Source organism: Urocampus carinirostris, chromosome 8 (assembly GCF_059441175.1).
Source record: "Urocampus carinirostris isolate Australia breed hairy pipefish chromosome 8, RoL_Ucar_1.0, whole genome shotgun sequence".
Lineage (NCBI taxonomy): Eukaryota > Metazoa > Chordata > Actinopteri > Syngnathiformes > Syngnathidae > Urocampus > Urocampus carinirostris.
The window spans coordinates 19446030-19464433 of NC_142356.1; the positions used below are offsets into that span (position 1 = coordinate 19446030).

At 38.1% G+C, this 18404-nt stretch overlaps 2 protein-coding genes and 1 pseudogene across 2 annotated transcripts in view; 1 reads left to right on the forward strand and 2 right to left on the reverse strand.

Moving 5' to 3' along the window:
- The window catches only part of gstcd (glutathione S-transferase, C-terminal domain containing), a 71576-nt gene that overhangs the window by 9557 nt on the left and 43615 nt on the right, over positions 1–18404 (reverse strand). Inside the window, exons 5-8 of the mRNA XM_088341882.1 lie at positions 15949–16064; positions 15690–15734; positions 15487–15615; positions 3071–3204 (exon numbers count right to left, since the gene is read on the reverse strand). Of these exons, the coding sequence (XP_088198008.1) occupies positions 3071–3204; positions 15487–15615; positions 15690–15734; positions 15949–16064 (424 nt within the window). The remainder of the gene's footprint in view (positions 1–3070; positions 3205–15486; positions 15616–15689; positions 15735–15948; positions 16065–18404) is intronic.
- LOC148361134 (U2 spliceosomal RNA) lies at positions 4514–4656 on the reverse strand (annotated as a pseudogene).
- ints12 (integrator complex subunit 12) overlaps positions 13932–18404 on the forward strand; it is a 56171-nt gene continuing 51698 nt past the window's right edge. The window contains exon 1 of the mRNA XM_088341877.1: positions 13932–14168. The gene's annotated coding sequence lies outside the window, so the exon portion shown is untranslated. The remainder of the gene's footprint in view (positions 14169–18404) is intronic.

Sequence of the window (18404 nt, forward strand, 5' to 3'; positions counted from 1 at the left end):
AATATAGCACTGAAGCAGCTTACTTCTCATTTGTAAGTAGGGTAGCGTCTGTAACTATATAAAAAAGCTTTTTCTTTGAAATATTCGTAGGTTAAGAAGCTTGTACACTATATATTTGATATAATACGAGGCTCTCCCAGAGAGAGGTGAAATGGTTGTCAGCCATCTTGCTGCTACGAGTACCCCAAAATACCAAAAACCATGTGAACGACGGGGCAAAACAATAACGAGAAAAAAAAATTATGTGGTTTGGTAACTTTTGAGTCTCCGTATTCTTCCTTGTGCTTTTTAGTTCTCGTTTTTGGTTCTATTACCCAATGCATGGACAGGTGTCCCTTTAAGTGTAAACTGCAATGTTATATTCTCCTCTCTAATACCTCAAACATGTGTCTATTGCAAGTTAGTGTGTTCTTACTTATAGATCAGCTCTGTCAGCCTTGTTGCAAACCTATCATTATTATCATTGTTTTCTCTCTCTAAATTTAACTTTTTCCAAAACTTTAAAAACTTTATGTCGATGTACCATTTATCTGGTCACATCAGAACCTGACATTGTTAACTTACTGTATGTGGTTCAAAGATAATTTGTTTTTAAAAACGCACGCAAGCACCCAACCCACTTTTTCCTTTAGAAGCAAAGATGGTTCCACATGGTTCCGGCTAATTAAAAGCAAACCCTGTTCATGTTTGGCGGAAAGACTTCAAATGACCTCAAAGTAAAAGCGCTTTTCACACATCATAAAAAAAACGGTGTGCTTGTGAAGTGTCTGGAATGTGTACACCTGTGGAATATGGAGAAGAATGCCTGAAGGTGACCCGAGGGTATGAAAACTACCAAAAAGAACAGCCAAAATAGTAAGTAATAGTGGAATGGAGTCAGGGAAATGTGCCAATGCTTTTCATGACAAATAAGAATTGAAATTATTTAAACTTTAACATATAAGAATTAACCTTTAGAAATATATTTCCATATTTTAAGTGGCTATTTCTACAGCAGCACAAACAACTCAGAATGACACTAAATTGAAATGCTGTTCCTGTTTTAGCGATATTTAGTAGTGGATTAAAAGGAATTAAGAACAAAGAACGAGATTTCTCTTCATGTCTGGTCACGCAACGTAGAAGCTACACGGAGCATTGCTGTACAATGCAGGAAAAAGACCATTGGGCTATGTTTATGCCGGGCCACATAAAGCCTTTTTTTAGATTTTTTTTTTAATTTTTGGGGTACGAAGGATCTAATCAAGCTCGTGCGATATGGCTATGGGGTGTCATATGTTTACAGTTTCTGGCAGTTGCTAGCCTTTATTCGGCACATGTCGTCGAAGCTACTAGTCACCTAATGTGGACGTGAGCATTAGGGCCTCTTAGTAGGTCTAGGTGAGGTGTTGGCGACCCAAAATGTTGAAAGAGACATATTGTACCAAAAAAATACCCCAAAACATATGATAAGAGACCCTAGCTCCAGTGGCCCACCAAGTTACGTGACAGGGTTACTACAGCTTAAGGCAAGATCCAGTCAAGACTTTTAAAGACTTTTTTTAAAGCCTTTTGAAATCAAATTTAAGACCAAGTCGACAAAAAGCACAATTGAAACAAAACAAAAACAAATACGTATTTCTTACACACAATACATTGTGCCTCGTACACATTACCTGGCACAGCTTTTAGCGAAAAACACTTCTCATGAAATGTACACTTTCCCATGATCCAAAGTAAATCTCTCTGTATGAAGTTACTAGGTGTATTGTGGGGAGACCTAGGACATGCGTCCGACTGAAACCACATAACCGTTTTGATAGTTCTGTTATTGTGGTCACGCGATAAATCAGTGAATTGTCAAAGAAAGACAATTGATAAATGTTACTCATCCTTTTATTTCAAACAAATATAAATGTTATTATCCATCCATCCATTATAGGGTGGTCCTTAATGGGGGTCGAATTTTTTTTTGGGGGAAATATTGGGCTCTGACCCCCCGCATATGTTCTTATATCGATAAAAACACACTGTGTGCAATTTTGAACAATTTGGATAATATTTAGAGGTAGCTCAACGACTTTGAAATTTCCCAAAATGGTAAAATTTTGGCAATTTTCGAGAAAAAACGGAAATCTTAACCCTATGTGTACGGCGTTTTAGAACATCCAATTTCAGTCCATTGCTTATAATTGTAACACAAGAAAAGTTACAAGTACCTTTGTACACTAGGTCTGATATAATGTGCGAAAAATCCTTATTTTTCATACCAAAATTTCAGAGGCCTTGAGCGACCTCTAAATATCCTTTGATTTTGATGAAACTTTGCCTAATTACGTTTTGTATATATTGGAACATATTCAAGGGGTCAGAGCATGAAATTTTAAAAGTCGAAAAATAAGGACCACCCTAATCCATTATCTGCACCGCTTATCCTCAGTAGGGTCGCGGGGGTGCTGGAGCCCATCCCAGCTAACTTTGGGCAGTGGGCAGGGGACACACTGAACTGGTTGCCAGCCAGTCACAGGGAACACAGGGAAAGACACCTCACTCGCTTATTCATACCTAGGGACAATTTGGACCAGCCAATTAACCTGAAATGTATTTGGAATGTGGGAGGAAATCGGAGTGCCTGGAGGAAACCCATGCAGGCGTGGGGAGAACAGGCAAACTCCACACGGGGAGACTGCGCAATGTGTTCATATTTTGAAGACTTTCAAAATTTGGATTTAATCCATTTGTTGTTAATGAATTCAATGCCTTTTAAGACTATTCAAGGATCCGAGGGAACTCTGATTTCAGTTAGAGACCCCTGGTTCTGCAGCTGGCCCAAAACGGGTGTTGTGTGGACACCCTTTTCACACTAAGTGCTAATGGACAGCGAAAACCGTGTGAGCAAAACAAAAAAATGTTTCTTAAAATAATATTTTTTCTTAAAAATGTAGTTATAAACCAAAATTCTTTGAAAATCGAGATCCTTAAGCGTAAACAGAGGTTCAGCTGCACCTACGAAATTCAAACCCTAAAACAAGCACTCGGCACTTTAACAATGCTAAAGCCTGAGGCACAGCAGCTGCAGTTAAACACTAACCTCCTGGGGAAGGTGAATTTCACTGCGTTTTGGATGAAGCCATAGCAACAGGGGCTGAGGACGAAAGCGGCGCCCGCCTGGATGCAGTGCTCCATCACCATGTCTGTTGCCACGCCGCACGCGTGGAGCGCGACCTGCCGCAAACACAAAAACAACTCAATTAAGGCGCCGTTCTCTGATGCGAGGCAATGAGGCATGGCTACCTGTTGAGCTCCAAGCCTGCCCATGCTGATGCATCATAATAAGAGCTACAAAACAAAAGCTTTACTGACAGTGGACACAGATTAGCAGAGAGATTCAACTCGAAAAAGTAACGTATTTTTCGGACAAAAAACCCCAAATCGCCTGGAAATTTGAAATGGCGCCTTTTAACCCACAGTGTGCCACACATACTGCAAAACAATGTGAATCATATTGGAATGCGTGCTTTACTAACATAGGCTTTACGGTAAACTACTGTATTTGCGCATAGATGGATCAATGGAAAAATATCGCTGAACAAAATTGAAAAACATTGTATGCAACGGGAATTGAACCCGGGTTGCGGCTGTGAGAGCGCCAAACCCTTGCCACCAGAGCAGTGTTTCTCAACTAGTGGGCAGGGACCTGGACACGTTTTTAGTGGGTTGCAGGCCTTTGCCGTAGAAAAATAGTGCTTAGAAGAAGAAAAAACAGAAGGTAGATTACATTCTTTAACAGTAGATGCCAATAATGTCCCGTTTGATCTTTTCTACCTGTTCAAACGGAATCACATCTCGTTTTATTATATTTTTTTGTTTTTATTTCCTTTGTTCATAATAAAGGGTCCCCAAAAATTAGTGAAGGAGAAGTGGAAAAGAATGACAACGATCGTCGAAAAGGGAACAATGGTGAAATACAAAATGGTGTACGAGTGTCTGCCATTCAGACGCTCCCGGACGGTACAGTAAATGGTTTAAAAACATTACAATTTTAGCTTTTTACCAGTGTATTGATCTTAATTAGATACATAGTTAAATAATCACTGAAGTTTACAGGCATTTTGAATTTATTTTAGTATGGGGCTATTTAAAAACCGTTTTATAGAGTCATCTGTCCGTGCTGTAGACTTACATGCGAACATATACGTTACCTGAATTCGTTTTGATAATTCTGGTCATTTTGTTTCTTCAAAAAAGGTGAAAATATTCTACTAAATCTGTGTTAAACTGCACATTCCTTTCAGTGGATGAATTTAAGAAGTGGGATTTTTTTTCTTGATTAGAGTCATAGCTTCTCATCAGGGTATTATGGTGGGTTTGGGGTTTGGGGTTTTTAAGGGTTATTGATCTATCTTCGTTATTCATTATCCATTATCCGTTATCGGTCAGTTCATAATACGCTACAAAGCCTAGGAGCCGGGACACTTACTCTCAGCCAAAAAGCCAAGCTAAGGTCCTAGCCCTAAAGCCTTGCTGCGATCATTGCGAATGCACCGTTCCCGGAGGTACTGCAATACCGGGCCGATGCGTGGAGTGGACAGAGCAAGCTCATATTCCATCTCCGAAATGCAAAAATCAAAGATTTCAATACTACACTTGATCTTAGCCAAAAGGCCGAGAAGGCCAAGTTAAGGTCCTAGCATTAAAGCGTTGCTTATAGTCGCCGCCATGTTTGTCTGCATTAGACAAAAAATTGGAAGCAGATCTCTACATGGTTCTGAAGCAAGAACGAGTCCACAAGACCATCAGTGATACAGATGACATGTGAAAAGGCATTTGTTTTATCTCATTATCACACTGTTTTTATTCACGGTGCCAGAAATGAATGTTAGAGAATGTAGAAAACAGAAAGTGGTCCTGAAATATATAAACACAAAGTCCAATTTATCATCAGATACACCAGATACACAAACGAGTTGTTTCCTTTGTTGTGCTTTTAACAATAAATAACAGAAGGACAGTGAAACACCAAATGAATAAATAGATGATCAAATGAATCAATGATTGCTGAAGGAATTTGAATCAGCAAACGTTATTTAAAAATAAACAGATAGACAATCCAACATATTTTGTGTTTATTGTGGATCAGGATCAACCAGTGCTTGTGTGCCAACGTGTGCGTTCGAGAGACCTCTTTAACATTAAAAGTAAATACATTAATGAACGAATCACTGATTGCTGGAATAAAATGTGACTGGGGAAAAATAAAAACATAAACTACCATAATTTTTTTTAGGTTCACAATTTCATGAACATTCTGAACGATACGGTTGTGGTCAAAAGTTTACATACACTTGTGAAGAACAATGTCATGGCTCTCTTGAGTTTCCAGTTATTTCTACAACTCTGATTTCTCTGATAGAGTGATTGAAAGAGATAGTTCGTTGTCACAAAAAAACAGTCATGAGGTTTGGTTCTTTTATGACTTTATTATGGGTTAACAGAAAAAGTAGTCAAATCTGTTGGGTCAAAAATATACATACAGCAACACAAATGAGCAATTTTGGTGACTTAGAAAGTTGTGTCAGTGAAATGAGCTTCATAGCATGGCCTCTTAACCTCTTGTGAGTGATTATGAGTGACTACAGCTGGTGACTTCTCTGAGCCCGTTTAGATACGGCTCATTGGATGACAAACACTACAATGAGAAAGTCAAAGGAGCTCACCATGGATCTGAAAAAGCGAATCAGGAACAAGTCAGGAAAGTCACTTGGAGCCATTTCAAAGCAGCTGGGTGAAGATTGAACTGAGAGTCACCAAAAAGCAGATCTGCCAAGAATTAGAAGCTGCTGGAACACAGGTGTCATCAGTCAAGCGTGTCTTGCATCTTCATCGACTGAGAGGCTGCCCAATAGCTCGATTTTTGTTTTGTCTGACCACAGAACTGTCCTCCAGAATGTCTTATCTTTGTCCATCTGATGAGCAGCAAACTTCAGTTGAGCCTTAAGGTGCCACTTTTGGAACAAGGGCTTCCTTCTTGCCTGGGAGCCTCTCAGTCCATGGAGATGCAAAACACGCTTGACTGTGGACACTGACACCTGTGTTCTAGCAGCTTCTAATTCTTGGCAGATCTGTTTTTTGATAATTCTCGGTTCAATCTACACCCTCTTGAACAATTTTCTCATAGCAGCAGGTGATAGCTTGCGTATCTTCCTGATCGTGGCAGTGACAAAACAGTGCCAAGCACTTTATACTTACAAACATTTGTTTGCACTGTTGCTTTGGAGACCTGCAGCTTTGAAATGGCTCCAAATGACTTTCCTGACTTGTTTAAGTCAATTATTTGCTATTATTTGCTTTTTCAGATCCATGCTGAGCTCCTTTGACTTTCTCATTGTAGCGTTTGTGGGCGTTTGCATCCAATGAGCCGTGTTTAAATGGCCTCAGAGAAGTCACCACCTATAGTCACGCATAATCCCTCACAAGAAGTTAAGAGGCAGTACAATGAAGCTCATTTCAGTGACACAACTTTTTAAGTCACCAAAATTGCTAATTCATGTTACTGTATGTATATTTTTGAACCAGCAGATTTTACTACTTTTTCTGTTAACCCATAAGAAAGTCATAGTAGAACCAAACTTCATAAATGTATTTTTTGTGACAAAGAACTATCTGTTACAATCACTCTATCAGAGATAAATGAGGTTTGTAGAAAATTCAAGAGAGCCATGACATTGTTTTTCACAAGTGTATGTAAACTTTTGACAACAACTGTATGTTATCGTATTGTCCCCCCCGCCTAACTGGACATGAACTAAATAATGTCATGCGATTTTATTTTCATCCAAAGACGCATGACAGTACCTCTCAGGAAGTATAAACATGTGAGTCAACCCCAAGCAATTGGCACTTGGCTTCCCATCAGTAGAAGTATTTATCAAAAAGCTTGTTTGTACTCCAGGTGGTTCTTTTGTGCATTCACTAAAGAAAACCGGTGATTATCAATAGCATCCCCGCTTCCTGCATTGAAATTAGTGCCATCCCACTCACACAACCACAAAAAGAACCTTCCAAGAATGTGTCACTCGGCGTCCGGAAGTCTGAAAACCACTGGGGGTTGCCTTGACAGCAATAGCAAGGAGCGTAACTTTAGAGCCAGAGAGAGACAACAGTGCAATCACAACGAGCATGGCCAAAACCCACAAAGTCACGCTTCAGCCAAGCCTCCCCAGTCCAAATATCTCACAAAGTCTGCACAGGCGGGGATTTTCCAGGCCAATTTTGAGGAGGACGTGTTCTTGCTTGGGGCATCTGCATCAGTGAAAGTTTGCGACGAAACTTTTTAGTACATCGGATTAATTTTTTCCTGAATTATTATTTATAAGAAATCATATTCTACCCTAATGCAAACCAGATTAGACACAAAGTGCATTTCTTGGAGTCAATTTGGGTGGTGGTAGAGGCTCCCTTATCCACTAGGGTCTTAGGGGCACCATTTCCTGTGTTGTGTCTTGAACAAGTGCAGCCTGGTGGCATCCATCCCTCTCCAGGCCAAGAAAGTTTCCACCCGGGTCTCGAACCGGGGTCAAATTACTTAAATCAAAAGGAGTTTTAACAATAGATTAAATGAATGACAGTAAACCTCATTAAAACACAAAAGCAGTAATGAGACGTGAAGATGTCTTTGAAGGATAGGTTAAAGTCCTAGTGTGTAACATTTGACCTAAATGGCACTGCATTGTCTAATGCAAACGATAACCACAGCGCACAGCGTAGCAGCAAGATGCCAGACAAACAAGGTGGCGACTATTAGGTGGGGATTTCACTATGGAAAAAGAAATGAATTATTCTGCCTATGATTCCTTTAATGAAAATCAACTTTGTTATGATTGTTCATGTATTTTTGCTTAGTATTTAAATCAAGGTTTTTTTATACTACTCGGGAGTTTTTTGTACCACTAGGAGGCACTAAATATTACACACTGTCCCTTTAATGTTTAGTAGAAGATAATTAAAAAAGTTCTGATGGCTGACAAGAAGGCTCATTGAAATTCATTATTATAATTGGTTATTTTTATTATATTTAATAATGACTTTTTTAGTTCAAATAAGTAAACCAAATTTTATGGTACGTATGTATGTGAGTATATCATTTTACTTAAAGTAACAGTGTGTATTATTTGACCACTAGATGTCGCTGTATTCAAGTGCAGCCAAAAATTAGAGGCTCAAAAGGACAGAACCACACATAATGTTCTCATTTTTATTTCCCAGCCTTCCGCTAGGTTTTTGTTTCTGTTCGGGTAGCAGCAATTATGTCATCTCATGTCGTTCAAAATAAAAACATATTTTTCGACCACCGACTATTTAAAAAAAGGGACATTGATATTATAGTCCGTGTATTTTTGCTCATTTCTAAAAAATCATTTATGAATAAAGTTGTTCTACCACGAGCAGGAGCTAAATATTACACACTCTCCTTTTAAAAGAAGACTAGCAAAATGTCTCAATGTCCTCTAAAAGTCCGCTTTAGAGTCAATTCGAGTCACATTTATTTGTATGGACCTTAATCCGAAAATGTCTCCAATGACAGCATAGGTGACAATTACATCATCCCCTGATCCTCAACCAACATGCTGGCAAGGAAAAACTCAAACTCAACATGAGGAAAATAAGAAACCTTGAGAGGGGGTAATCCTCCCTCCAGGATGACCAGGGTGCAATAGATTTTGCATTGGGTAACAATACACAAAACATAGTGACCATCAGAGGCGAAAAAATTAATTAATCAAAACAATATCTATTATTTACAACTAAAAGATCATTCATTCTTTAATGATTCACTACTTTTACTATCAATTGTTCAGAGACCTTTTGAATAAAATTAATTTAAGATTCTCCACAGTAAATCGTTGTTTTTGTTGTTCTCCAAGATTAAAAAAATGATTATCTTTGCAGACGTTGGGACAAAACCTTTAAATCCCAACTAAATTTATTAAACTTAAAAAAAAAAAGATAATTAAATGAAAAATGTAGGTGTTTTTACTATCGTTGGCTAGTGTAAAGTGTGGAATATGCAAATTTAACATTTGGGGAATAAAATATCAAGATATATAGGTCTTATAAATGTAGAGGAACTACACCGCCACAAATCCATTTCCCCTAACCTTTTTCCAACCGCTGATTCTACCAACACCTCAAAAGAACCATAATCAATTCGCGGGAAGTGACCAGACTCTTCAGCTGTATAATAAAGAATCCCCAAAGTGTTCAAATGCATAATCAAAAGATTCATGTTCGGCATCTGTGTGACATGTTCATGCCAGGAATTATTCAACTTAATGAAAGTTTGCCGATTATAACCAATAATAATTATTACAATAATTTAAATAAACCAACTGGAGACATTGATTTTAAAAAGCATCAACAGGAACTAACCGGTCACAGGACCCGCCTCCGGTGACCGTGACCTCATCACACTTTAAAAAGGACGCGCAAATAGCTTTTGCTCTCTTCACCAGTGTCTCTCCATTATTCATTTGGGTTCTGATATTATTTTCTTTCTGGACTGATCAATCGGTATACAAATCAAAGAAGCGCAAAATCAATTATTTAAAGCTAAAAATCAAACAAGTTTGGAATATTGCTTCCTTCATGATAAATATGAGGGTATGTCCAATTAATTTGGATGGGACACCGTTCGCACTAACATTTTCTCTACATAGGAAGTGATTTTATGGTTTTTATAGTGTACAGTTTTGGTCCAATGCCCAATTTGCTAACTTTCTGACAAAATTTAAGCTAAACAGAAAGCATATTAAAAAATATATACATATTTTTGATAGTGTCCATTTGAAATACTACCCAGCCCGCGTCTCCATAATTGGACGTTTATCCCCCCCTATATTTATGGAGTGGTAAAGAGTTTACTCATGCAAAAAAGAGGCAAAATGTGCGTACTTTGGAGGAGGTACACGATTTATTGCAGGTGCTGAAAACACCTACGTGCTTTGAAAGGAGGAATGATCCGTGCACTTACTGCCCACCAAGCAGAACCGTTGAAAAAACAACAACAGTAATTCAAATTTACTTGAAGGGCTGCTTTTTAACCTCGGACCACAAACAGCAGATGGTTCAAAAAGTTGTACACAACGATTCTTGTGTAGGAACTAAAAACCTTTTTCTGGGATTGTTAGGCATAATAGCATATAACCTTGACGCCGTAGCTCAGTTAGGGAGTTGACTTTCCCTTGCTTTTTTTAAAGAGGAAAATAAACGCGTGACGATAAAATATTGAGGTTTTTTTAAACAAGGGCTGGGAGATTTATCAAATCATTTTTGATTAATTAGCCATTCAAATAATCAAAACGTGAACATTTTCTAAATCGGGAAATCAAGGGGAACAAATTGTGTGCATTATTGACCTATACTGAAAACGAGTGCTACAACACACAAGGAAGAATACAAACTGCGGAGACAAAGTGACCAAAACACAGCATTTTACTTCTCATTTTCTGCCCAGCCTTTTTGAGGTTTTTGCGTTACCATAGCAAAGATGGCAGAAAATTATATCAGTTGTTTTTTAATGAATTATGTTAACTATCACTAGGAGGTGCCAAATAATACACACTGTCCCTTTAAGGTTTCTTCTGTGATCACTTTAAAGCTGATGCTGATTATGAAAAAAATGGTTGGACATAGGCTATTAAATAAATGGCTATTTCTGGGGCAGGAGGGTGATTAATGTTTATACATACACGATTAAGTTTATTACTGTGTGGCACAAAGTACTGTAAACATGTTTCCTTCAAAAATATTTTGAAGTTGGGCTTTTTTTCTTCACTTGAAATCAATTAAACATCTAATTACCCAGAATCAAAGACTATCTTGATTTCCCTTTTGTTGTATGTAATTATTTTGGCTCATTTTAAAGGGACATCGTGTAATATTTGACCACTAGATGGTGCTGTATTGTGTAGTGCAACCAAAAATGAGTGGTAAAAACAACAAGGAGGGAATACAAACCATGGAGTGGCCAAATTACACTATTATTCTTAGCATTTTTTGCACAGCCTTTCACAAATACATGCAAATTACTCCACCTAAAATATTTTTTAAAAATGCATTTTTATAATAATGTTCATGTATATTTTCTTCTTAATCAAATAAACACTCTTAATTTTTAAATGAATTACTTTTTTTTTACTACTAGAAGGCTTTAAAGAATACACAATGTCAATTTAACAATTTTTTAACTCTTATTGATGGAGAAATAAATTAAAATGTGATACATTAGGAAAGATTATAATAAAAATAAACAAGGTCTGCAGATGAAGTAAGGGCTTGTTTTTAAAGCGTGTACTCAAGTATTTTGAATTTTCGTGCATCTGCACCTTTGCACTTTTTTAGCAGCAGAAGGATTTATACTTAATTGCACCATTTATGTATCCTTGTTAAGGTAGATGTTGACAATGCAGATGTCAGGTCTGCAATCACAACCAGACCAAGGATTCTTACTGAACCTTGGCCTTATGTTCAATCTCCTGCAAACTGAAGGTAAGACACACACTGAGGTTATGTGAAGCTCATACAAATGTAAGAAATCGGTCTTCACCCCATCAATTTGCACATTCGCTCTTGGCTGTTGATCTTTTTCCGAACAATCGCACGCTTGCAGAGCTGCAGCCCTGGCAGCGATATCGCCTTGGAAAATGTTTAGGTGACAAATGAAGATGCAAGACAAATGACGGCCGGCTCGGCTGTGGAAAAGCTGATACGCCTGGCTCACATTTACAAAAGTTGGCTTTACTGACACTGCGAAAGTGCATTTGTTTGGTTGTCGGGTGAGTTCCAGGCAATCCCGGGTGGATTTTGGGTGAGTTGTGGTACAGATCACTGAGTCTTTTAGAGTGCGCATAGGTTAAAAAACTTCTGTGTTGTTTCCCTAACACAGTGCTTTTACACATTTTTTGTCAAGTCAAGTCACATTTATTTATATAGCCCTTAATCACAAAACTACTATATATTTTTCGTGGCCAAATTCAAGCACTTTAAAGGGCTTTCAAAGCCAATTTTCCTTTTTCACCAGTACCTTTCAAAGAAGACATCTGGTGTGAATTGTGTATTTTGCAATTTTCAAATGCCATTTTTAAACTTGAATGTGCATTTATCAAGACATAAGACAAAGTCAAAAATACAGTACAGTACGTGCGATACCCAGTTTCCCTAAAGTAAACAAACTGGGTATCGCTTCAAATCTGCCCGGCAACCAGTGAACATGCTTGCGACCATCGGCACATGTGCTCCCAGCATGCTCTTTGTGTCACCTTCACAGTTCAGAGTTCTCAGACGAGAAAGAGGGGGATTTCCGGCAAGACGCTGCCGTCATTTGATCAGCCAAAATTAAACATTCCGGCAAAAAGACTCGAAATTTGTGGAAAGGAATCACCCGAAAAAAGAGTCGACAAGTCAGCCTATTGCTACGTCTACCTCACGCATTTCTGACGGATTTTCAAAAGCCGGCAAAACCAGACATCATTGGATCAGTTTTTCAACAAACGCGAGGCAAAAACACATAAAAATATTTTTATTTTTCCTTTATTATTAGGTTTTTTTTTACATTGTGTGCTTCCTGTTTTGTGCTTATTGTGCAGCATTCTTACTTTAACATGTATTTATTTCATGTTCTGAAGGATTTTATACATTTTACTATAAAGGACTTTATACGATTAAATACAAGTTACACTTATCGAATGCAATGAAGATTTTCACCGAGTAGGCTGAAGTCCATTGACTGGTCACGCAGATCCGAATGCGGAATGTTTTGTTTAGTTCTGTTGATAACAGGACTCTGACGCAGGACGGCAGGCATTGTTTGGAGAAGTTGTTTTGATAAACGCTCTGCTGTTTTTAGTTTCTCCAGACATAGAGGCGAGGGGGTGGACCCCACGCGGGGGCTTTCCTGGCACGACCATGGGAGGAGCCGGCACACCGGGTTGCGGAAAAGACGTGGGTCGAGAAAAAGGAAGCAGAAGATCGAGAGAGGAGGCTTGACAGAGACTTGAACGACACTAATTCGGCCATATATTCAATGGAGTTCACTTAGCTAATTTACTTAAGAAATTAAATCTGCCCCCGTGTGAAAATGCCGGTCTTTTGTTCATTTTTCCATCAAGAAACGAACGTGCATTGTTAGGTGAATGTAGGTTGTGTTTGGTTAATGGAGTCGGATAACTAATTCGAACAATTTGGTAAACGATACATATTTTAATATTTAATTCCTAACATTCTGATCCTCTTTTACGATTTAAAAAAAATGTGTTACTGTATTTTTACAGGGCTTGGAACGGATTAGCATATTTAAATACAAAACGGTCTCTACTAACGAGTTTTCAGGCTAGAAAGCTACTCCCAGAACGAATTAAAGTAAAAGGTATCACTGTAAGTTACTAAATATATTTCCCTGTAAGCAGATTACAATACAAACCCCCCCAAAAAATAATGTGCTGCTGCACGTACTAATAAAAATGAATGTTAGTTACCTGGCTGATCACTGGAAGAAAGCAAACATATGGCTTGCTTTTGTGCAAAGAAAAAATGGCGATTTCCTGAGGCACGCTGCACAAGGCCATACGGTTCCCCCGCATCAGTGGATGTGAATTTTGAGCTGATCAGTTCACTTTTAGTCAGTTTATGCGATAATACATTGTTACATATCAAAATTTTGTTCCGTTTTTCTATCTTACCATCTCCCTGCAAAAGGTAACAAAATTGCAACAAATTGTCCGCAGGAAGAATTCTTCAGGACTCAGCGATACTTTTACACCTGACAGTCCTTCAGCCTCCATTTCCCGGGCCAAGCCCCCCTTCGTCTCTTTAATAACAGTGGCACGCTGTGCTTGACAGAAGGGGCCAGCTCTAAAAAGCTGACGATTAAAGAACCACTTCAGAAAATGAAAAGCTCTCTCAGACTACGTTCAGACAGGACATTCACTGCCTGGCATTTTCCGGCATAAACGAGGAGAGAAGAAACACATCTTCAGAAAAGCGAATTCATCTCATGCATTGACACTTGGATGCTTTGCATAATTATGATGACACTCAGTCGAGCGGAGACCTCGGTCAAGGACGAACAGTCCTTATTTGGATCAGCATCATGTCGTACTGCTTCACGTATATCCAACTTCGGCATTGTATCGGTAAGGATCATGCATTATGCATGGGGAGGTTTAAAAAAAGGATCTATTGTGTAATGTTAACAAAAGAGTATTTTTTGGAAGACTGCTTCTTTCCCTCAGAACTTGGCCGTGTTTGTTCGGAAACAATAGTGCATATAATGACCGAAAAGAGAATTTTAAGATTCCTAAATGTCTGTTCACTGGCAGATTACTTTGCTCAGAGGCAGCAGCTGGACATACCAAAAAAATCATGGCATATACAGTATCCAAATAGCCCAAAAGATAGACAACCAATAAATCAAACTAGGTATGTACACAATGCTTGGGTAAACAGATGAGCTACTTAAACAAATGACTTCAGGGGATGGTGTAATAATAGTCTGTGGTTTACAATAATCTGTGGTCTGTGCAGCCCTTTGAGACACTTAGTGATTAAGGGCTATACAAATAAACATGACTTGACTTGACTAGCTTTATCAGGTAGGTAGCTAGGTAAGCAGTCAAACAATGTAAAAAACACCAGCTTAAGAACCAATGTGGCCAAGTAATAATAAGTAATTGTATACAATTCTGTTTGCAGCCAAATATGCTAAATTAACTAAATAACTAACTAACCGACGGCCCAAACTAAACAACCACTTCCCTACCTACCCATTATTTCATTATAGATACAGTATACACATTACAGTTTCATACTTTAGGGGTAAATAAAGTACATACTTAGAAAAAATAAATTACCATTATAAACAAAGTAATTTACATAAATAACATTTCAGACCAAACCCCAACAAAATCATAAACAAAGTTTCAATGAAACAAATGATTTAAGCCAAGGGTTGGCAACCCAAAATGTTATGTATATGTTTGGAGCTGCAAAAAAAGTATACGGTATAAGCCTTATAGGGAGGGCAACACATACTTATACAGATGGTTGGTTGGATCCCTGATCTACTTGGGTCATAGGGGCATCATTTCCTGTGGTCTGTCTTGGGCAAGTACAGCCTGGTGGCACCCATGCTTCTCCAGGCCAACATATGTTTCCAGTCAGTCTTCAACCGGGGAACCTTTGCCGGGGAAATGCGCTAACCACTACAAAAACATACTGAATATATCGGTATTCATTGGAGAACGCGAAGAATGTGTCATGTTAGTCCTACAAAAACCATAATTTTCCATTATCAAACATTTTTGAAAAAGCGCCTGAGAGCCACTAAGGAGTGCCAAAGAGCCGCATTTACATGATTTTCAGAGGGAAGATAATTTCATTTAACCGGTACGATTACTCAAAAGTTATCAGTTATTTGTATTGGGTTGAAGAAATACAGAAAAATTTACTTACGCCTATTTGAAAAGGTCCTGTGAAATAATCCAAGTTTGCCTGGATGAAGCCAATATTTTCGAGACCGAGTTCTATGCTTCGATTGTGTGCCCTGATCAGAGATTCTTCCTTGTTTTCTATGAGGATGACCTAGAATCCAAATGAATGCTTTAGTTAAAAGTTCTCGGCCACTCGCTCCTGTGGTTTCACAAAGCAAATGTTACCTTGCACCGTGGGAGAGCATGAGCCAGAACGATGCCCACATGACCCTGTCAAACACAAAGAGGGGGGGAAAAGCAATGAACTTTTGATTGCATTACTCGAGTAATACCGCAAATTGCTGTGAGTAAATACTCAAAATCAGCTAATCAATATCCATTAATTGAGGTTCAGTGCACAGACGAGCAAAGTGTTCTATGTGAACGAACAAGACAGGGATACATCCAAAGAATTAACATATAAAATAAGACATTTAAGAATCACCGTTCCACTGCAGAAATCCACTACGGTGTTTCCGGGTTTGGCTAGCTGCGTCACCATGGCAACCAAGTTATTGAGCTGCTGCCTCTTCCTAGCAGTGCGTGTGTTTGACATTTTCCCTGCAAGAGAGCACAGTAAAAGGCTAAGAACTTTTCTGCTCCAAGGTGTGAATTAAAAAAGAAAATGAAAAGAAGGAAATAATATAAAAGTCCGGTAAGAAAAATGTTGTATAAAAGTGAAATATTTTGAGTTCGATTCCTGGCTCCTCCGTGTTATAAGTCGAAGTGTCCTTGGGCAAGACACTGAATCCCTAATGCCCCAATAAGCAGGTCGGCGCCTTGCATGGCTGCTATTGGTGTGTGAGTGTTTGTGTGAATGGGTAAGTGTGAAGCACATTGTAAAGCGCTTTGGGAGGCGCATTGAAAAGCGCTATATAAATACAGACCATTTACCATCTTAGCATTTGTTTTGTTCTATTTTTGCTCAATAGGTTACGTGTATAAGGTGCATTAGTGTATAACGCACATCGCTTAGGTCTAATTAGTTATTAAATAGGAGTACAGACGCTGCCCTACTAAACAAACAAGATAGGTTCTGGACGATTGTTCGTTAGTTTAATTTGTTTGTAAGTTGCTTCAGTGCTATAGTTTGTATGTTTAAGGTTTATATAAGTAACCTCTATTCTTTTGTAATAAAAAAATGAACATTTCATTAAAATAATTTGCTCGATAAAGAAAAATAAAGTTAAGTTTAACTTACTTTTGGAAGATAAGCTTTAGGAGTTAGGCGACTTCCTCCTCCATGTTAGAGTGGACCAAAAAAAAGCCTTCCAACCATCTTCTCAACCGCATCAAGCTTTCTTATTTCATTTTCATTTTAAAAGAAACGACTCTCCCCTTCTTTACACTTCACACCAACCATATTGAATGGATGCACGAGATAGTAAACAATAACAATGTCAAAGTTCTTAGCGCGCTGGAGATACAGTATAGAATGTTTACACACGATCTAGGAAGAAGAAGCAGATTTTTTAACTTCCGGGTGGATGCTGAGTGACCTCTCACAGCGCCACGTGCCGGTAGAAAGAAGCACTACAGTATTGTCCTGTACTCGGAAAAATGTGCTCATAATACAAAATCTAACTTATATTTTTCGACATCCCGATTTTTTTTTCTCTAATCTACCGTTTTTCTTTTGTCGAATGGTCGTAAGTGGTGGAGCGTCTGTATTACATTTTGGGTTTTTTCCTCAGCTCAAACTAAGCCTTTAAGTGACAAATGTTGAGTATGTATCCTTCAAAGTCTGATTCATCATTAGATACACTAAGGCAGACCTGGGCACTCCGGTCCTGGAGGGCCATATGTTCTGCATGATTTTTGAGGTTTCTCTGATCCAATACAGGTGATTCCAATCACCAGTATCGTTAACGAGCACTTGCTAGCTTGCTAACGAGGTTATAATTTGTATCACCTGAGTTAAAGAAGAGCAAACTTCAAAATCTGGCAGGACGTATGGCCCTCCAGGACCGGAGTGCCCAGGTCTGCACTAAGGAGTTGTTTTCTTTGTCGTGCCTATTTGAGTTTTTTCAAATCTATAGTCTGACATTTTGCTTTACCCATTCTATAGTACTCATCTCTGGTACTGCGAATGCCGATAGTGTGATAAAAACCTTTTCTGAGAGTCATCTATATCACTGGTGGTCTAGTGTTTAGGATTTCGAACTGTCACTGACGTAACCAGGGTTCGATTCCCGTTGGATCCAAATTTCTGCAATTGTGGTCGGGAATTTTTTTGACTGACCAATCATTTCCCAAATGCGCATCCGAACTTTGAATTGTTTTTTAGGTAAAAGAAAATGTGCGTGATCATGTATAAATACAGAATTTCAATTTAACATTTTTCTTATTCTTATGGAAATAAAAAGTACTATTTATTTTATGTTTAAATGTATTTGAATTTTACAATTTTAACATCGTTTTTTGCATTTTGGAAGCAAATCAAATCTTTCAAATTTGATTATCTGTCAAAGTCCATGTGACTTACATGTTGCTCATTATAAATAATGGTTTTGAATATGAATAACGTTTAGAAAAGAAATATACTTATCTAAAAGATTAAAATCATGTTTAGTAAATATAGCAAAAATATAATAAAAAAAATAAACTAGCAAGCTATATTAACAGCCACCGGAACTTTTTTGTTGGGCAGAAACATCTCATGTCTGCAAAGTTAGGTTCAGACAATTCTATTTTCTGTGAAAACATGCAAATTAGGTTCAACCTGAAACAATCGAATGACAAAGAAAATATGAATAAAGGCAATACTGTAGGTTTGTACTGCAAATTTGAAAATTGTCCACATGAAAACATATTTTCAAAAACACAACAAAACAAAATAAATCATTTTTCTTGCCTTTATTTTGGATAATGGGGGAAAAACTGGGACGGGTGTGCAGTTAT